Source organism: Glandiceps talaboti, chromosome 12 (genome assembly GCF_964340395.1).
Source record: "Glandiceps talaboti chromosome 12, keGlaTala1.1, whole genome shotgun sequence".
NCBI classification, from domain to species: domain Eukaryota; kingdom Metazoa; phylum Hemichordata; class Enteropneusta; family Spengelidae; genus Glandiceps; species Glandiceps talaboti.
Genome location: NC_135560.1, coordinates 17,825,873 through 17,848,359, shown reverse-complemented (window position 1 = coordinate 17,848,359; position 22,487 = coordinate 17,825,873). Strand labels below are relative to the sequence as shown.

The window sequence follows — 22,487 nt, the reverse complement described above, 5'->3', positions numbered from 1 at the left end:
CATTTCTTCCCTATATATATCTACCACAACTAGTACAAGTTGAATGTTGTTGACTTTGTAAATTTGTTAGAAAATTGAAATTCAAATTGCCTCAAAATTATTTTAGATCCCTAGTTTATTTCATTCATCATTAAAATTTTCCAGGGTTACAGCTGTAAGACACTGGAATTATTTATAGCCAACCTCAAAATCCTCTTTTTTTCTTTTTCTTGTGTGCATTTCCCAGTCATTTTTTTCTGAGATTTTGTGCAATTTTTCATAACAGTAGATTTTTGTTATAAAATGGTGACTATGGTATAAAAGTACAATACATTACCAACTTCTGTGTAAAATGTGTTTTATAGTGAGACATCATATGAAACCACTAACCACTTTATTGCATCGCTAAAACAAAACTGCATAGTGAAGACCTGAACCACTTCTACATGTCACCAAAATAAAAAATTAAATTTAAAAAAAAACAGCGGAGCTATTCTGACCGATAGGTCGCTTGTTGTTTTTGTTTTTGTATGTCAGTGTGATTTTGGATAGTGACAGGTAAAGATAAAGCAAACTTGTACCCACAGTTTTGGCGAAAAGGTCGACTTTTTTGCTTTTCTAACACAAACAAAATAACACTGCAAAATCAACACTGAGGGCACTCTCCAACATCAATACAGTCAATATGGTGTGAGCAGTTCTATGAAACATGAGGCAAAATGAAAAAAAAAATGTCGGATTCTGACATCAGAAAATAGGGTAGGTAGGTCAGAATTTTATTTTTACTGTAGATTTTTTTAAATTACTTCAACCCCAAGATAAGAGTTGGTCACATTACTTCGTGAGCGTTTGATGAGGTATAAAAAAGGTAAAAATGAAGACAAAGTGACCATAGTTGCAATATTCTTTTAAAAAACTATTTTCTTGTTGTATAACTTCCATTCATGTTCCATAGACCTATTTTCTTTCTGTAAAACGTACATTTTTGTTGTTCAAATCCAAGTTTGCCTTGGTCAAATCTACGTTCTTTTTACTAAAACACATGTTTTCCAATACTCGTATTAAAATACATATTATTTCATATTATGACCATCCTTGAATAGAATATTAGCTCCTTGAATATTGTATTACTTAGCTCACAAGTGACTGTGATTTGGCCTTCATGTATTCAACCAGGGGTGTACATGTATAAACAGTTTAAAAACTATGCAAACTATTGTTAACGCGTTCAGATTCGGAAGGGGTTGAAGCCCTCAACGGCAATAGTCTGGATGACTAAATTTGGATGATGATGATGATGATGATGATGATGGTGATGTACTGCCATCTACAGTTGACCTTATATTTAGGCTGGGGCAAAACGTTCACTTTTGAGCCAATAACTTTTGCATGCATGCGCATCGAGGTGGCGCGCGTAACCGAGACGAGTGTTGACAACACAACGTGTGGGACGTGTGGGGTTTTTTTTCTGAGCTCTGCTGACCTCCACGACTAACCTTTTTTATCCGGTATTTTGCGTTACCTGTTTCCCGAATTGTACTGAACCTGTTGCCAGTATTATATTTTGCTGGTGCTTTTCGTTTGCAGTTCTTTTTGTGTTGTACTGGGCTGTGCTGTGCAGTGCTGTTTGTTTGTAACCAGCCAAAAACGAGAACACGCGTTTTCTGAAGAAGAACTTCCGACTAGTCTGTGTATCGTGTGCTTCTTTTCTACTGGTTTTGAAAGGTGCGTTCTATTCTGCTCAACTCAAGAATACGTCCCCATATTCCAGTGAAGACATTCTTGTTTGTGTGCAGGTCGTTTTTCTTCTTCTTGTCGTTCTCTGTTTTTATTGCCTACGGCGGCATTAAAAACCGTATCGACCTGTCTGTATTTTCCACCACGCCTAGCCAGACTTAGTCTTGCTGCTAGACGTTCGGGCTTTCTTTCGATGCTATAACAATAAGCGAACGAAGTTCGCATGTGAGGGCTTGCCCGAACAGTCTAGCGAATATCTTTTCAGACCGGACATTCCATTGAGATTACGATAAGCGGTGGGTTTGGCCATATATGCATATATATACTTTAATATCTTCAATCTCTGCATGCAGGTGTTGACAAACACATTTATGTCATTACTATGTCTTATCAGTTTATGGTAATTGTGTTTGATGAGTGTGTAGACGTTGTCATTCACACATTTTAGTTAACGCATTGGTGGTTATTTTTACAAGCCCCTCCTTAAGATGAATATGCATGAAAATTTAGCTATTGTCCTCTGTTTGTGCTTGTCGCTAATACGGTTCTCTGATTGGCAGTTATTTATATCCTGATGACATTCGCTAGACCTAGGATGTTCCATCCTCGATAGCGTTGTTCGGCTGTGTGTCGTATTTTATCGGAAGAACATCTGAGGGCTAGCTGATAGACTAAGGGACCGGACAGAATTTACGGCAGAGGGGGGGCCTGGGGAGAAATTGGGGGGGCCATGAAAAAAATGGGAGGCTTGAAGGGGGGGCCATGAAAATTCTCATGGTTTGAAAGGGGGGGCCGCGAAATATTTTGTCATTGAAAAAATTTAATATGTTAGAAAATTTAGCATTGCATGAGATAGCACTTGATATCGCCTTTAATATTGAATGTCTACACTTTCATTTATGTATTAAAATGGAAGTGTGTACGTTTGTATTTAGTGACGCATAAACACACTACTCAAGATTAATTTGATACACCCTTAATTACTCTTATATACTCCAAGTTGTTCACACACACACACACACACACACACATATGTATACATACATACATACATACATACATACATACATACATACATACATACATACATACATACATACATACATTTTAGCACTGTGGAAACAGGTTCAGTGTGTAATTACCATCAAGGATACATTACAGGTCCTAATATATATATATACGGTAATATTCTAGCATAGTTCCTGTAATTTATGTGTTTAAAAAGTGACCTTTTGGTGAAAAATGTAAATACAAAAACGTCTGGCCAGATTAATTTAGATAGGTGTTTTATTTCTTTCCTTGACACTATTCTTGAGTTTCACTCTCAGACTCACTAGAGTCTGAAGATATGAGGCAAGACTTGTCTTTCTTTCTATCTAAAACCAGTGAAATTAAACTATTTCCCTCCTCAGCATCATCAAATGCATCTATCTGTACTAAATATTGTAAAGCATTTAGATGTCTGCGTGGTGTTAAGTGTTTTTTCATCAGTGACATGAAGTCACAAATGTCTTACATTTACAGGTGTATTGGTAATGCATTTGGTGTAGGAAACTGAAAGCTGCATAAAATCCTTAGTTTGCTAGCACTTCATGACATCACAAATGTCTGACATTAGATAGTTATTGTGTTATGAGTATAAATAGATATTTGAATACACTATGTAGGTGATGTGATGTTCTTTATACTCCCCACAAATGTCCCCACTACAGTTTTTCACAAATCACGCATGTGAATGTGTGTTTAACTCTGTGTCTGTGTTTCTGTGTATGTATCAGTGAATGACAGTTAAAACCACCACATCAAATGCCTTGGTATTTATTAGTGATGACTACTTATGGTGTCTAGTTGGGAAATACACAAGATTATACCACATGTGTATGATTACATGTATGGTCAAAATGTTTTATTTTGTTTTGTTTTCTAAAAAACTTCCTCTACAACTACTAAGTTGTTTGGGCTGAAATAGTAACATAATAGTAGTACCAAAAGAAATATTACAGTTGTGCTACAGTAACAAAAAAAATTGTACTCTTTTTAGTTATTGTAGGGGGCAGGATATTGTGCACTTTTTTCTTTTCTTTTTTTTTTTGGGGGGGGGGCCATGAAATTTTTATACTTTTGAAAGGGGGGGCTGTGAAATTTTGGTCACAGTGGATGGGGGGGCCAGGAAAAAAAACAAGTCAGAGATAATTTCTCCCCAGGCCCCCCCCCTGCCGTAAATTCTGTCCGGTCCCTAAGCCAGACTCCACTGTACCAACTTACCTTGTCAAACGTCTTGCTCTTGATCTCGGTTAGTCGAGTCCTGCTTGCGTACGGAGTATGAGTAAGTCATCCCTTCCTTCTCGAAACGCGTCCACCATCGTCTGCAAGCAGGACCAGCCCTTGGACGCGAGTGACTTTAGTCACTACGGTTCGTACTGCTGCTACTTCTATATCGAAAATACAGTGTGCCACAGCATTTTAACTCTTTTCAATCTGGTTTGGTGTGTTGTTTGTCCAATTCTTTTTCGCTGTATGTTGCTCGTAGTTTTTATCCATTATCCATTTTCTTTAATTTCAACATTTCGAACACTATTTATTACTGACAACACTCTACAAACTCTGTATTGTGCCATTAATTTCAAACAACTTAAACACTCATCAGACAAGATTATTTCAGACAACTGTGTTAAACTTCTCAATAATAGACAAGATATTACACTTAACGCACTCTGCAAACACTATATGGTACCATTAATTTCAAACAACTGTTAATCTTCTCGTCAGACAAGATATTACAGCATTCTACAAACTGGAATTTCAAACAACTTTTCCTCATTAGACAAGATATTGCTGTGTTCTACACATAATTGCAAAGAACTGTGTTAATCTTCTCAGACGATATTTTACAGCATTCTACAAGCTGTAATTTCAAACAACTGTTAATCTCAGACAAGATATTGCAGCATTTTACAAACTGCATTTTTCAGAGATCTGTGTTAATCTTCTCAGACAAGATATTACAGCATTCTACAAACTTTTCAAACAGGTGTTAATCTTCTCATCAGACTAAACTGTTAAACTTCTCGTTAGACAAGATATTACAGCTTTCTACAAACACTATATGGTACCATTAATTTCAAAGTACTGTTAATCTTCTCGTCGATCAGACAAGATATTACAGCATTCTACAAACTGTAATTTCAAACAACTTTTCCTCTTGTTAGACAAGATGTTGCTCTGTTCTACAAACTGTAATTTCAAACAACTGTGTTAATCTTCTCAGACAAGATATTTTACAGCATTCTACAAACTGCAGTTTCAGAGGTCTGTGTTAATCTCAGACAAGATATTACAGCATTCTACAAACTTTTCAAACAGGAATCTTCTCATCAGACTAAACTGTTAAGCTCTCATTAGTCAAGATATTACAGCATTCTACAAACTCCAATTTCAGACAACTTTGTTAATCTCGTCAGTCAAGATATTACAGCATTCTACAAACTGTAATTTCAAACAACTTTTTTTTCCTGTTAGACAAGATATTGCTGTGTTCTACAAACTCTGTAATTTCAAACAACTGTGTTAATCAAGGACAAGATATTACAGCATTCTACAAACTTTTCAAACAGGTGTTAATCTTCTCATCAGACTAAACTGTTAAGCTCTCATTAGACAAGATATTACTGCATTCTACAAACTGCAGTTTCAGAGGTCTGTGTTAATCTTCTCGTCAGACAACATATTACAGCATTCTAAACACTGTCGTACCATAATTACAAACAACTGTGTAAATCTTCTCAAAAGTCAATGATATTACAGCATTTACAAACACTATATAGTACCATTAATTTCGAATAACTTGATCTTGTTGCCAGACAATATATTAAAGCATTCTACAAACTCTAATTTCAGACAACTGTGTTAATCTTCCCATCCAACAAGATGTTACAGCATTCGACAAACTCTGTAATTTCAGACAACTTTGTTAATTTCGTCAGACAACATTCTACAAGCTGTAATGTTGTACCATTAATTACAAACAACTGTGTTAATCTTCTCGATAGTCAAAGATATTACAGCATTCTACAAACATATCCTACCATTAATTACAAACAACTGCTAATCTTCTCTACAAACTGCAATTTCAGAGATCTGTGTTAATCTTCTCACTACACACTCTACAAACACTATATAGTACCATTAAATAAAACAACTGTTAATCTTCTCGTCACTGAGACAAGATATTGCTGCATTCTACAAGCTCTAATTTCAAACAACTGTTAATCTTCTCAGACAAGATATTACAGCATTCTACAAACACTTCATAGTACCATTAATTTCAAATAACTTAATCCTCTTGTCAGACAAGATATTACAGCAGTCAACAAACTCTGTAATTGCAAACAACTGTGTTATTCTTCTCGTCAGACAAGATATTAGAGAATTCTACAAACTAATTTCAGACAGCTGTGTTACTCTTCTTGTCAGACAAGGTATTACAGCATTCTACAATCTGTAATTTCAGACAACTGTGTTAACCTCAGACAAGGTATTACAGCACTCTACAACCTCTGTAATTTCAAACAACTGTTTACCTTGTTAGACAGGATATTACAGCATTCTACAACCTCAGTAATTTCAAACAACTGTTTACCTTGTTAGACAGGATATTACAGCATTCTACAACCTCTGTAATTTCAAACAACTGTGTTTACCTCGGTAGACAAGGTATTACAGCATTCTACAACCTCTGTAATTTCAAACAACTGTGTTTACCTCAGACAAGGTATTACAGCACTCTACAAACTGTAATTTCAAAATGAGAATCTAAGTTTCATACAGTGCTTCCAGTATTTTTTCTAAACTGTATATTTTGTGTTGTAGAAGCTCTTTGGGCCTGTGACCTCTATTGCAAATAAACTATCTATATATACTATATACATAATTTTTTAAATAACTGTTAATCTTGTTGGACAAGGTATTACATTACAGTATATGAGTATTCTACAAACTGTGATTTCAAACAACTGTTAATCTTCTCGTCAGACAAGATATTGCACCATTCTGCAAACTCTGTAATTTCAGAGAACTGTGTTACTAGTAATCTTCTTGTCAGACAAGATATTACAGCATTCTATAAAATTCTGTATGGTACCATTAATTTGAAACTACTGTGTTAATCTTCTCACCAGACAAGATATTGCACCATTCTACAAACTCTATTATACCATTAATTTCAACAACTGTGAATCTTCTCGTCAGACAAGATATTGCTATGTTCTACAAATTGTGTAATTTCAAACAACTGTGTTAATCATCTCAGACGAGATATTACAGCATTCTACAAACACTATATAGTACCATTAATTTCAAACAACTATATTAATCTTGTCGTCAGATAAGATATTGTTGCATGCTACAAACTCTTCAAATGTGTTAATCTTCTCGTCAGACAAAATATTACAGCATTCCACAAACTGTAATTTCAAACAACTGTGCTAATCTCATCAGACAAGATATAACAGCATTCTACAATATGTTGATCTCATCAGACAAGATATTGCTGTATTCTACAAACTCTAATTTCAGACAACTGTGTTAGTTTTCTCGTCAGACAAGATATTGCAGCATTCTACAAACTGTAATTTCAAACAACTGTGTTAATCTTGTCAGACAATCTTCTGGTCATGTTGCTAGACATATTTGCACACATTTCTTGAATGGTCGAATCTCTGACATTATCTTTGTGATATACATCATCATGTGGCTGTTGCTATGGGTGTGGTTTTGTTGCTAGGTATATTTGCAAACATATTTTGAATGATTATTCATTTGTCTTAATCCCTGGTGTCTGCAATATATGCAATTATTTGGCTGTTGCCATGGGCGTGGTCTTGTTGCTGGTCATATGTGCATACACTTTTTGAATGTTCACTTGTCTAAGAGTTATTTTTGTGAAAGACAATCCCATTTGGCTGTTGCTATGGGTGTGGTCATGGTTGCTAGGGATATTTGCATACATTTTTTGAATGTTTACTCACCTGCCTACCAGATAATGTGCTTTTACCACTGGCATTTGGTTGTTGCTAAGGTCATGGTTGCTGGGGCCAATTGTGTCATAATGTTTTGAAGGAAATCTGCAGAATAACACTTCTAGAAACAACTCACCAAGTTTCAGTCTTACTAACCAAGTACTATTTGAAATACAAGTTTTGACTAAAATTAACATTTTTTGACCTAATTTGCATATCACTGATGAGATCATTATATGCTTAATATTTCTTAATCTATATATCCCCAGATGCATCCCCATTAAATTTCAGCCCAATCTGCCCTGTAGTTTTGGAGTGAAAGATTTTCGACCAAAACGACACATTTTAACCCTAATTTGCATATTACTGGTGGAATCATCATGTTATGAACAAATCTTAATTTACACACCCCAAAGAATGTTCCCACCACATTTCAGACCTATCTGCCCAGTAGTTTTGGATTTTATGTTTTTTGATCAAAAAATGACATTTTTGACCCAAATCACATACCTGTAATGTGATCATTTTGCTTTGAACAATTTCCCAACTAGACACCAAAAGTAATGTCCCCTCGAAATACCAAGACAATCGGTCTGGCAGTTTTTGAGTTTAAGTCGTCCACACACACACACACACACAGATACCACACCATGCCTATAGCACTACTGAACCTTATTAGTTCAGTTGTGCTAAAAAGAGGAAAGGGAGAGAGCGAGAATGAGAGTGTGAGAGAGAAAGAGCGAGAGAGCTAAAGACACAGACAAAGGGAAACAGTAGAAACACCCATCTATCCACAAAGTCAATATTGTGATGAAACTACACACATGAATATATAAGAAGAAAGGTACAAGAAATCTAGTCAACAATCTTGTGGCAATGTTATGATATTTATTAGATTTTGTACAAATCAAACAAAAAATAAAATAACTGTCATCCAAAGTGAAAAATGGAACCCCTCAAATTCTAATCCCAAAATAATGAAATACAGATCGGGACACCTACATGATACAATATACCTAATACATATATTGAATTTCGTACTAACTATAGGCTAAGAAGTATGAATTATTGGAAATAAATATCACTTTTTAGTTATGTAGTGATTCACCACTGACAAATATTAAATGTACAAAAGATTTGTTGTTTTTTTGTTTTTGATCAAAATTTATTATTGACTGCATGAGAAGTTCAGTTCTGGCATCGAACACCAGGATAGCATAAATATGAAATGAGTATGCTTGCCATAACTGAACTTTTCATGTATGGTGAGAAGTACAGGACTACGTACAGTATCAAACTTGAAAAAAATCTAGATTTGACTCTACACTGACTGTGCTATTTATTTACAATGTTATGCCAAAAGGAACAGAAATTGTTGTACGCATTAAGTTTGGATATTAAAAATTGTCTGTTGGCACTAAGGATGTTCAAATCCTCGGAAATGTTTTTTATAGGTGCTTGCATGGACACGAGATATTTCATTTTAAGTGTTTGATGGTTTGTTACAATGTGTGAATGGTAGAGAAACTCAGCTGTCTTTTGGATTTTGAATGCTGTCTTTAATTTCATTTGAAAATAAAGAAATAAGTACATCCAATTATACATATAAGTAACATTTTTTTTTTGTTTCAAGTCAGATTGTGATAAATTTTGGCAATGGTTTTTCAGTACCTGAAAAGTTAATGTGACCATCAAAGTGGAAATTGTGTAAACCTAGATTAAAAATGACTAGAAGACTCACAACATTTTTGCCTCGTCCATCAATTTCTGTTCCACATGGCAGATCAGTTTTGAGAGGAGGAATTGAGAAAGCTAATATGTAGCGTACCACTGAATACATATAGAAATATGAAAAGAGGGTTGAGAAGGTTTTCATTTCGGACATTTTGAAAAAAAGGCACATGTATTTATCCCTGCTAAAATGACATGGACCACTGGCTACGATATATTGCCATGGAGATGACCTCATGTTTGATGACCTTTGACTCTTATGTGGCTGAGATCAAAGGTCAACACATCAGGGTTCAAAAATGGCTGCTTACACTGACTTTAAACTACACCATCACATAATGAAAATCATCACGATTCAAAATAACAAACATTTAAAGCAGAAATCGAGTATTGCTCTGTACTTAAGAATATTTAAGAATTTTTCCAAAGTAATGTGCAAATGTGTCCACTGGTAGTGAAATATTCTTTCCAACTGATGAAAATTATTACTTGGATTTATTTTATAACTGAATTATGGTGCTATTAGTATAAATACTATGGCAATAAACAATTAGATAATAATTTGAAAAGCACAGCTTTTGGTTTGGTGGATATTGTCTGTCATCAATTAACACCCGTAATGTCAGACTGGCTGAACGCTGTGTGACTGCAGTATACTCTAATACCAATAAATGACCACGATGTCGGTTAACGTACCTACGTACTAAAATTAATTCACTTGTCAACAATGGTAAGTACATATAGATATGACTGTGTAGATCACAGTAACTCTATTTGAAATTGAAAATGTAGAACATTTGTATCATAAAACTCTACTAGCAACTTTTATGCATAAAAGTAAGGTTTAGACTGTTTCTAAACCATGACTGTACTAAACTGCCCAGTATCCTGCCCAGTGCAACCTAATTTGGTTGCAGCCAATCTATGCTACATCAACAGTAAACATTAGTTTCTGCCAGTCCAAACAACTGACAAGTATCATCATAATAACAATCATACTTGTCATCAGAAGCGGAAACTTTTCTGTCTGTTTGATTTTAATCTACATAATGATGTGTTTTACCTTCTAATCAGAAGTCCAAGCCGTGGACTAAATCTTTTGATCCTGCAGGCACAGACCCACAGTTTAGTACAGATGTAAGTGGTAGCTGATAACATGGTACAAATGTCAAATCTTACAGACTAAGTAAGGATTAGATTATCTGCCAGTGCGGCTCACAATTTTGCACATTGTATGATATTTAATTACAACAACCTGTTGTTAACATGATCGCTTTTATAAACTGAGACTGGTGAATAAGCATGATGGCCATCTTGTATCATGTGATTACCATATATGGAGTGATATGGGTTTTGCATTGTTGGCTGTGATGACCATATATGGAGATGACAGGAGAAAATCGGCCGTGAACTTGAGCTACCAGACTGTACACTTTCAGCAGATGTGACCTTAGAACTCCACAGAGTTTTGTCAAAATATTCAAGTTTTGGAAATTGTCATGTCTGGTAGTCTGTGACATTGCTCCTCATTGGTTTCATTATTCTACAGGGGTGCAGAAGGGAAGAGTACAGAGTGTGCTGCTCTCTGGCTACGGTATCTCCATCTGCCTTCATGTCAACTCTCATCTCTGCTACTGAACTATCAATCTTTTAGATTGCTTGTTCATAATGCATATACTTGTTTATGACATACATGTTTCTGACAGTCTGAAAAGCTTACTAAATATTCCAAATGAATTGGATTCTGATTCATGACTTTCAGAAGAAAAATTGTTTGTAATTCATCCGACTCAGAAGTTCAAAATGACATTATAGTGCTCCGGGACATGAATATTTAAAAAAACTTTCAAAAATTAAAGCTATATGACCGTTACTGGTGCCATGCTCAGAGATGAGAGTGCACACAGCCCACTCTGAACCTTAAACTGAGTGCACAACTATAAATTGCACATTCGAGGGAACCTTAAATATTGTGCAGATCAGATTTTTACTTCATCAGGTTGTAAATCTATTGGGCAAGGGACCCTTAAACTGACTGCATGACTATAAATTGTGCAGGTCAGATTTTGTCGGCTACTCAATTTACTTCACGTTGTAAATCTAACTACCAGAGTTTATTTTTAACGATATGTGTAACTTGATGTGATAACTGTAAATGATATACATACAGCCTAGTTGACAAGTGAGTTAATCTAAATTTTTCATATGTATATATACTTCCAAAAAATTACCAATGTACAATTAATTATTTGTAAAATTACTTACACGTGAATTTATAGCAAATTTTGTTGATGAAATGTAAATGAAAAATTTAAAAAGTGATGAATGCTTTAATTCTAAACATAACTTTGTAAATAACTATCATCAAAAATCTTGCTTGTTCATCTACCCTTTTCTGACACATTTCTCCTAGGATTCAGTATTATCTGAAACAGACTTTAACACAGACCACCTATTTTTATACTCAAAAAATATAACAAACCCAAAAAATTGTAAGTAACTTAGTAAAGCTATGGTACTAATGCCGACTGAAACTACTGAAAATACCCAATTCTTAAGTAACGGTATTGTGTGACCTTTGACCTGTGATCTTGACATTTGAATACATACTTTTCAACAAAATATTCTATTCTTCTGGCTAGGGTAACTTTAAGTTTATAAATTAAATATATATGTATGTATACTATAATTCTACATATCGGACACTAAGTATCAGACCCTTGAGTACTCATGACCAAAAGGATGGCGGAAGAATATAAATAAAGAATAACTACACTCTGTAATTCAAATAAATAAATTGCACGAACTAGAATAATATAATATAAATTTTCAGACATACTAAACTTATCTAAGTACAAAGTATTCAAGTCAAAATATTGCAAGTTGAAAGTTCTCATCACTTTGATTTTCAAAAAAGAAACGAAATATGTGAGAGAAATGCAAACAAGAGGACAAAATACACTTCTGAACTACTGTTGTGGTGAAAAGATACCAAGAGACTGAGAAATAAGGCAAGGTACAGTATCAATCTTTGAAATATCTCATATACAAGGTCTTTTGTGTATGACTGTCTCTTCACATTTTACAGAGACAGAAATTTCGTTTCCTAATTTGTACTCGGAAGAGGAAAATCAATCACGAGAACATAATTCATAAACTTAGTTATTTTGAATGATGGTGTGAGAATTTATCTTTTCATTGTTTTAACATTCTTTATCAAACTGAAAGGTTCATCGTTGAGGACGCTACACACTGCTGTCACTGTCCATTTTTGTGTATGATTTGTGATGACACATCTGTATGGGTCTTAACCCTACAAAAATGAGCACAGCACCCTTACATGATTTGTGGATTGGTTTCTATTTGCATATGAATCAGATGAAATTATTGCAGTTAAATTTAAAACAATCACAAACTTAAAGATAGTCATGGCGATATCCTTCCGTTTACAATACAACAAACTAAGTCAACTTCTAGTAAATATTTTGTACTTTTAAGAAGACCACAAGTAGAAAGCTAAGCAACTGAAGAGCTGCACCCTAGTGAAACTTGGGTATGTTGTAAGGGCAGTGACTGGAAAAAAAGGAGGAAAAAGAATTCTTTTTCAAAAGAAAGAGAAAACTTGAAGTTGACTGGCAGACTAGGAAATGCTCTTGGCATTTCGTAAATGCACCATGTTGGAAAAAAATTGAAAAAAGTGCAAAAAATGTTGGTTTTTTTTAAAGAATAATATTTCTGAGATACCATATATTTACAAATAGCTTCTTGTTTTGTGAACACCCTTAGGTGATTCACCTTTTGTTATTCTTTAATGTAAATTCCTTTCAAGAGCAATTTATAGAGCTAATGGAATGCAAGGAGAATTGTTATCGGACTCTGTATCAAATCCTGACAGTGTTCATTCTACAACTGAAGATTGATGAAAAAAAATTCTCCGCTGTCTCATTTACATACTTGCTGTCCTGCATCTACGTTTAACACTCGTTTGCTTTTTTTTTACACCAAAGCAAAAGAAGATTGAATTGGTCTTAATACTGGCTGGCAAAGAGTCATCACATGGCATCCTAAAGAGCAATGTGAGACTGTTGCTTATTAATCAGTCACTCTCCAAGAAACATCCATTTTTGTGCTACTTCATGCGTCCCCTCCTTCCGTCCTACTCTCGGATTTCAAGCGCACAAATTCTCGCGCCACTTCATCATTTGTACGCTGAGACAAAATACGGAGTATAGTCCATCCGGTGTCATCAAGATGTACGGTTCTTCCCAAGGCACACCAGCAAGCGCAGCTGCCACATTCTACGATATCTCGTAACTGCATGACAGCTGAGCCAATCAGGTGATCCTCCCTGGCAAAGCAGTAATCTTTGACACAGATATGAAGTTCATAGGCATCGGGGTCATCTTCATTGCCAAGGATACTGAAAGAAAAGCAACAGACAAATTATGGGTGTTGGATATTTTAGGGCTTCCCCTCAACAACATTTCATATCTGCAGAAATTTCTACTCTATGTAACAAAATTCTCGTTACCTGAAATAGAATTTTGTCACCTATGAATATCATTTACAAAAAGATTGTTTGATTCCTTGGTCGACACCATGTTTCGTCTTCTGGCCCATGTTCTCCACAGCCATTTTACTAAAAGTGTGCATGAGAATAAGTCAGCTGACTTGTTTTATTTTTCCCTCTAGTATGAGGTACTATCAAACTAGTAGAGTTTCAGTTAGGTGGAACAATGTTTTTTGTTATGAGTTACATAAAACAGAGACATGCAAACAAATCAAATGATACATTTTATCTCACAGTAAACGAAAGTCAACAACTATTCGATGAAACAAGGAGGACTTAAACACAAAATTGTATATTTGTGTTCAGAGTGAGATAAACTGTAACATTTTATTTCATTTTTATATCAATGTCTGTATTTTGTTTGTGTAATTCCTAACAAAACAAATGTGTGAGACATAAACAGCATTGTGACACCTAACTGAAACTCTATACTTTCTCTAGTTTGGTAGTAAAATTGTAATACAGGTAATTGAGTACAGTAAATGTATTTATTTTGGTGCATGAAAAATTTGGTGGAATGGCAATTAGGACATGTCAGGTGAACTTTAATTTGGCAGACAGTGCAAGGGAAAAGTTAGATACTACTTGTAAATAACATATCCAATTCCTCCATCTGATTTAGTGCAACTGTTATATGACTACAGTATTTGATTACACTATACTTACAAGTGGAAGGTTTCATTGTATTTAGGCGACCAATTGTTGCTTTTGGATTTGGTGGAATGTTTTCGTCGTTTGTCACTGAGGTGTGGACCTATCATGTTTACTTCTACAAAAGGTCTAAACATACTTGTGGTTTGCCACTTCAAGTCATTGGCGGCTACAACTGAAATGAAAAGGAGATGAAACAAATGTTAACACATTTAGGAGGAAAATTCATGTGCTTGTAACTCTCCTGGAACAATTAAAATTTTTACATCCATCAGCTTGGTAGATCACATGAATTACACACTCGTACAACTGGTTTAAACTAGTCAGAACTGGTTTTCACTGGACTGAAGCTTACCTTTTACTGTGACTTTATGTTCTCCAGTTCCTGGATGTGTAAATAAATCAACTTGGACTGAGACCTCACCTACTGGATCATCAACACTAGGTTGATCTAGAATATAAAGGGATATAATAGGTATACAAATATGTAAACAGATCAAATGAAAAAATTCCAATAAACTCCATCCATACAACAAAATGTATGGAAAATGGAAAGTGTACAAACCTCAAATCTGAATGGGCTCCACTTGTGTATTAATGTATGAATTTATGTGAAAAGTGTAGAAAATCTTGAATTTTTGAAATGTAATCACTCAAATCATACTACAGAATTTCTCCAAGTATGCAACTCCTGGTGAAATAAATGTAAATGCTACCTGAGTAATATAATATATCACTAATACCACTGTCAACAAAAACACAATCCTATATCGCCAAAAACAGAAAGTTGCTGCATTTTGAAGGTATAATACCAAAAGACATTGAGCTTTACCACTAGTTCTTTTCTTGAAAACTGTCTTGCCCATTAAATGGAAATCACCACTACAGTGCCTAGCAGTAAAGCCAGAAACAGACAGTTTGACAAAGCCTGTTGACTTGAACAGGTGAAATGTTACTCATAAGTAATTATAACCCTTGGTCATGACACAAGCACTAATCATTATTGTCGAGGCAAGATCATACAATAAACACTGTCACATACCTTGTGATGTCTGTGTCTGTACAAAAGTCTTAATAAGGGTGTCTGTAGTCTGGGTGTACAATGACAGGGCGTATCTTAAGGATTGTAGATCTGGACTTTTCTCTAAGAAAGTCTTCTTCAAACCACTACCTGATGCATGGAAATATTGCTGTGAATGAAGAAAATAAATGTTTAAATACAAAACATTTTCTTCTCGTTTCATGCATTTATTACCAACGTCATTTGAACCCATCAGGGTATCAGTGGCTGAGTGTTAAAGCACTTTTCTCTTATCATCTTTTTCTGTGTTTGACTAAATTTGGTAATTGGTAAGCTGTATAAACTTATAAAGAGTGTCATTCAGTATGACTCTACAGAACACATATTTTGTTATCGCTGGATTTCTTCAGAGACAAGCTCTGATATGCTTATCCACCTGGCAGTTATTAAAGTTTATAATAGCCTTTGATATATCAGTAGTAGTTTCCTCTAGTATATCATTTTAAACAAATCTGAAAAATATTTTAGACTACGCATTAAGACCAAAAGATGAATATTTTGTGACCATTTTGAAACAAAGTACCAGTTAAGGGTCTTGTATAACTGTACAAGTTCTCCAATGAAACCCTCACCTTAATGGAATCTAATGCCATATCTATTACGGCACACTGTTTAGGTGATAAGTTCTTGCTCTCTTCTCTGGCAACATCCTATAGGCAAAATGCATTCACAGTTTTGATGAGAATTTAAAAGCTTGTTGTCTTTATGATGCAAACAGCATCAGGTTATTGACATACCCATTCAACAGAAGTAACTATTTTAACACACTCTCATATCAATTTGAAATTTTCACAAATGATTTAAAGTATACTGTGATAATGTCATCAGAATATGTGATGTCTCAGAATATATCGATGCAAAAATGAACATTACATAAGTAAAAAAAGAGTAATTTAAACCATCAAACATATGAAGTCTTTCACAGTCTACACTATTTCTTTACAACAACTCATCTAAGCCATCAAACACAGTCAATCAGTTTACCATAGTGTTTACAAGGATTCATCTAAACCATCAAACACAGTCACTCACAGTCTATACTATTTGTTTACATCAACTCATCTAAACCATCAAATACATAGTCACTCAGTCTACACAATTTGTTAACAAGTCATCTAAACCATACAACATATACAATCATTCATGGTCTACCATATTTGTTTACAACTCATCTAAACCATCAAACACAGTCTATACTATTTGTTTACATCAACTCATCTAAACCATCAAATACATACACAGTCTATACAATTTGTTGACAACTCATCTAAACCATCAAATACATACACAGTCTATACAATTTGTTGACAACTCATCTAAACCATCAAATACATACACAGTCTACACAATTTGTTGACAACTCATCTAAACCATCAAACATTCATTAATTGTCAACTCTATGTGTTGACAACTTATCTAAATTATCAAATAATTCACAGTCTACACTATTTGTTTACAACAATTTATCTCTTAAAGATATAGTTATTATTTTTCTATAATAAGTAGCTACAACTCATGCTCATGCTATTATATGTACTGATATAACTTCTAGCTACATTGTAGTTATGATGGGTTACACTAGCTACTGCTTCATAAAACCATAGCACCTGGCATTTACACCAGAGTCTATGATCAAACTAAAACAAGCACTAAATACTGGAAAAAGCTGTTATAGTAGTCAATGTTAGCAACAACATCATGGGTTGGGTTTCGTGTATTTATGGTAACATTCACAGTTTTGGAGGACACATGCAATCAACATCTAATAACACAGTGTTATAAACTGCATATCTCAGTTTGATAAAACTTGGCCGATTCTAATGATTTTTTAGTTATGATTAGTTACATTTACAGGGCAACAAGGGCAAAAGTAAAGGCAACATAGGAATGAAAAAGGCAGAGAATATACATGTAGAATGTGTGATCCAGCAACACCAAGCAACCTTTAGTTATTAATAATCATGCAGTTAAGTAGTACATCCATTGATGCCCCTTAGTACACCTCTTTACCTTACGTGATTCACCACCACTCCCACCACCGCTACTGCCACCGGTGACACCACTTACAACATGACCTGCCACCCCTTGCACTGCTCCTTGGAGTGACGATGGGAATGACATGGGCATTTTCACCAATGCTGGGTTAAGATTTGCCAAGATGGAGTTTTTCTATACAGGTGAAGGTTGACCCCGACAGGTAGTTGGATGGGAATAAATGAAAGGATGGACATATGAAAATGATAGAAATTTCAGACTTTATTTTAAAAAATATTTTGTTTTAGTGATATGAAGATCTGAAGTTTTCTGATGAATATCAGCTGGTTCATTTCAGTTCAACGTCAATAAAATCTTCGAATTCAGCACACAAAGTACTTTTTATAATACAGACAAAAAGTATGAGAAAGTTGAAAATTAGTTGGGTTATTTGATTAAAGACAAACTTGTAGAACCACAACTATAATAAAGCAGTCTCACATCTATATGAAACTTAGTTTTACAAAGAACATGATGAAAGAGTTAATTTTGAGACTGTAGAAATGATGTTATTTTGAAGTTGATGGGCGATTTAGAGAGTGGGGTTAATTATGGGATCAAGTGTATTATTTGCATACACCTAATATTTCAAGCCGTTATTATAGCATGTTTGGAGACAGGTTGGAAGACATACATGATTCACTTGTTAGATATATTAAAGACACATAATGCCAAGGAATCTGCAAAATGTTAAATGATAAAATTCATGTTTCAGTCTGCCAACTATTATTTTTTCAAAGTTTCATTTGCAAATTCACAACATGTATGTAAATTTCAATGAAGATAATTGGTCAAATGTCAAAATATGGAAATTTAAAATTTTCATATGCATATGCAAATTCACATGTATTTCAGTGAAGGTGATTGGTTAAAGTCACAATCTTATGCAAATTCCTTGGCAATATGGTAATATACTACTTTTTAACCCTGAAATAATAACTGACCATGTGTACAACCTCCTCTCCAATTTTGCCGAGCTAAAGAGGCAGAATGGAAATTCATTCTTAAATTATTGTACAACAGAATAAAAGTCTACAAGTTATGCTAATGTGAGCTTTGCTAAAGTTTGGATAAAAGTAAAATAAGTATCAAGTATCATATTTCATATACCTTATCATAAAAATTAATTAGCTTAATTATGATACATATGTTCATCATTCATAAGCAAATAACAAAGAGTAAATGTAAATGTTTTTGTCAATGACAAAAATAAATTTCCAGGCAGGCGAGGAGAAAGAGAAAACATATCCTCTGTCCCCTTGGTTTTTAGAAAGTCTACATATAGAGTGTCAACCTTTAAAACTTAAATTGTGAACATGTCTTTTGCAACCATTTTGAACACAAAATGCAATGCACTAGACTTTTAAAGTACAAAATATAGTCTATAGGAACCAACTGCAGACAACTGAAATTGGAAGAATTTCCTGGTAGGGAGAACATGAAGCTTCACATTATATAGTATTTCAGATATTGCGAATAGTTTTGGAAATTTTTATAGTTTCTTGGGATAGTTTTCAAGTCTTTCATTATTATCAGATCACATCTAGACATCACATCATTATTGTTAACTTTCATATCATAAATAAATACCTGATGAGAGTTTCACAGTCACTAGCAATAATTCAACATCGGTATGTAGTTTACACAATATAACTTAGGATATCACAGTATGATATAAAAGTAATCAGGAAGATCATTATAGGTACAGACCATGTCCCTGTAATTACAATTCTTTCTAACTGTGATTGTAGCATTTGTATACAATGTATATGACTTCCATTAATGATACCAGACTGATATATAAGATATTAAGCTTACCGACACATCTGTCATTGGTGGTAGAACAACGGTCTTTTCCATCGTATTCATAACAATCCTCCACAGTTCTTTCAATAATCTTTTTAATACCGTCTTTTCACAGGTTTGTGCAAACATTGTCAAACTGTAAGAAATGATCAAAATGGTAACTCACTCTAAATTTACCAAGCTTATCATTTAGACATACCTTCCTAAAGTCATGTAATTCCAGTTTGCCTAGCTTATCAATTGCCCATACCTGCCTAACTTATCGTAATTCCAGTTTGCCGATTACTTACTGTTCCCCATATCTGCCTAACTTTTCACACTTCAAATTTGCCTAACTTATCAATACTTAGCATTCAAGTTTGCCTAACTTATCACTTGAACACATCTGCCTATTAAACTTGTCATACTTCAAGTTTAAATATATACATTTCTAAAATAGTCAGAACCTAGTGCGATGAATGATTACAAAGTTGCAAATTTAATATTCAAAATATCTCAAAAACCATCAAATCTTTGAAAACATGAATTGACTGTTCGTAATACTGGACAGGAAACAAAACCTTACCTGCCATCAAGGAGATCCATCAGTGGCCGCAATACAACATCTGACTCAGCCTGGACACTATTTCTCTGACTGGGTTGACTCAAAGCCACATTTCCAGCACCTTTAACTTTACTTAGTAAAACACTAAGTTGTTGCATACTTTCATGTATTCGTGGTTCCAAGCTGTCAGACGTCATATAAAAACATGAGGAAAATTGTTAGTTTTGTGAAAATTTGTGCGTGTGTATGTGTGTTACCTGATCTGTGTATTCATTTACAGTCAATTACTGCATATATTACTGCATATCTTGGCAGACATGGATTAGATGGATTAGATGAACATTGAATATTCATGACTCCCAAGAGCTTCAGATAATTAGACATGAATATATATTGTTCATCTCATATATATTCATGTATGTCGAGACCCATGAGGCAAAAGTGTTCCACTGATTGGTGGTAATTATTTTGGGTATACAAGTGGGTATTTTGATAAATTCTTTCCACTCAAATCCAGTTTAAACTATGTAAAGTGTACATCAGGATTGATAAGTACAAGCATACATCAACATGCACACACATCCAACACACAGTTTAATTGCTATATGGTGGAACCAATATGTGGTTATAGTTTATTTTAACTTACCTAATGGCAAATACTTGACTGAGCTGATCTAAGACAGTATTGAGTTTTGCCTGTAATTCCTTGAGTATATCTGCAGCATCATGGTCAAGTTTGTCCCCTCCCATGGCTTCAAACATCTTCTCAAGTTGTACTCTTAATTGTTGTATGTTGTTCATGAGGGTACAAGCCTGTCATAGGAAACAAGACAGGATGTAAACTGAATGCCTTCCATAAGGGCAAAAAGCAAAATTCCGAGCTAACATACATGATACATGTAAATTATGCAACTGACCCAAGAGCTACACCAACAAGTTTACATGCAATACATGCGCTTTGCAATCATCAATGTACATAGTTGCCAAATTATATTATTAAAATTTGGTTCCCCTGCTCAAATTTTGTGAATTCAGAGTCCATGTCACAGTATTGTTTGTGAATCTAAATTTTGACACATTGAACCACAAAATCTGTCATTTTCGACAATGTATTATTTGTATGTTTGAAAATTTCACTTCTGTCCTCCAATTCAAAGTGTGTTCATACTAAGTCGTTTGTGTGATTGTAAATTTCATTAACTAATTTTGACAGAAATTGCATTTGTTACTCACAATTTTCTCTCTGCTGCAGTATTTATCAAAATCTCTGGACACTATACTAGCATAAGCCAACAGCACCTTGTTTATTGTCTGCAAGTATAAACAAATATTTCAATATCACATTTTATAAAAATACCACCAGTGGTGTCATAGCGCAAAGGCAAGGTTTGGCCAAGGATTCAAGGTGATGTTTTAGTTTGGACAGTTTGACTGGTGGGACATCATTCAGTCTTGGTGGATTGATTGCTACCCTCTTTGGTATTATGTTTCATAGCTTTTACTCTAGACTATGCTCTTTAGAGGCAGTAGCAATTGTTTGTTCCTCCTCCAACTTGAGGAAGTATAAAGGACATTAACTTTTAATATCAACAATGATTTGAAGATGATTACAAAAATAAGATTTAAATCACAATGATAGTGGACCTGGTGTAAAAACTGTTTTGGAAACATACTGTTTTGGCTCTAAGTATAAGAAAGTAACAATTCAATGCACATGATACGAGTATTGAGACTGACTTCTTTTAGTTTTGGCTGAAAAATAGAGGGTTCAATTCAGTCAACACAAAAAAACTGAAAATGAAAAAAAAAGGAAATGATGGAAAGAGGAACTCATATTTCAGAAGATCGCTGACTGACTTTCTTTACCTTGGCAAACCGTTTCATATAACGTCTCATGATATCTGGATCTGGGCATTCTAATTTTTTGATAATTTCAAAGCTCTGATTGAGCTGTGTAAAAACATCCACAACTGAACACGAAAACAGAGCATGTTCAGAACTCTTCTGGAAACCATCTTTCTTGTCTCTATCCAAAGCACCATGTAGGAATTCTATAGACACCTCTTCGTTTTCGTTCAACCACTGCATCACAAACGGTTCAAACCAACTGAAAAAAGAAGTGAATAACAAAGAGAAAAATGTTAGGAACTTTTAATGACTTGAGTGAAGACTATGAGGAAAACTGGAAAGCAGAGCAAACTGGAATACTGGAAAGGGTTGTCTGGGATAACCTGGAACAGGAGGGACAGGGTATCCTAGACATTAGTAAATAAATTGGGATGTGGAAAGTGATAAAAACGACAGAGTATGAAATATTGGGAAGCAGAGCAATCCTGG

At 34.5% G+C, this 22,487-nt stretch overlaps 1 protein-coding gene across 5 annotated transcripts in view; it reads right to left on the bottom strand.

Annotated features, from left to right (window-relative positions):
* Positions 1–8,613: 8,613 nt before the first annotated feature.
* The window catches only part of LOC144443572 (protein unc-13 homolog B-like), a 179,241-nt gene continuing 165,367 nt past the window's right edge, over positions 8,614–22,487 (bottom strand). For 4 of the 5 annotated variants that reach the window (XM_078133104.1, XM_078133107.1, XM_078133106.1 and 1 more), the window contains 12 exons: positions 22,017–22,257; positions 21,384–21,461; positions 20,797–20,963; positions 20,172–20,333; positions 19,619–19,742; positions 18,745–18,777; positions 17,777–17,935; positions 16,339–16,416; positions 15,728–15,875; positions 15,041–15,136; positions 14,701–14,860; positions 8,614–13,884 (listed from right to left, as the gene is read on the bottom strand). In XM_078133104.1, coding sequence (XP_077989230.1) covers positions 13,599–13,884; positions 14,701–14,860; positions 15,041–15,136; positions 15,728–15,875; positions 16,339–16,416; positions 17,777–17,935; positions 18,745–18,777; positions 19,619–19,742; positions 20,172–20,333; positions 20,797–20,963; positions 21,384–21,461; positions 22,017–22,257 — 1,732 coding nt within the window. In that variant the 3' untranslated portion in view covers positions 8,614–13,598. The remainder of the gene's footprint in view (positions 13,885–14,700; positions 14,861–15,040; positions 15,137–15,727; positions 15,876–16,338; positions 16,417–17,776; positions 17,936–18,744; positions 18,778–19,618; positions 19,743–20,171; positions 20,334–20,796; positions 20,964–21,383; positions 21,462–22,016; positions 22,258–22,487) is intronic. The other variant, XM_078133109.1, reaches the window with a different exon arrangement.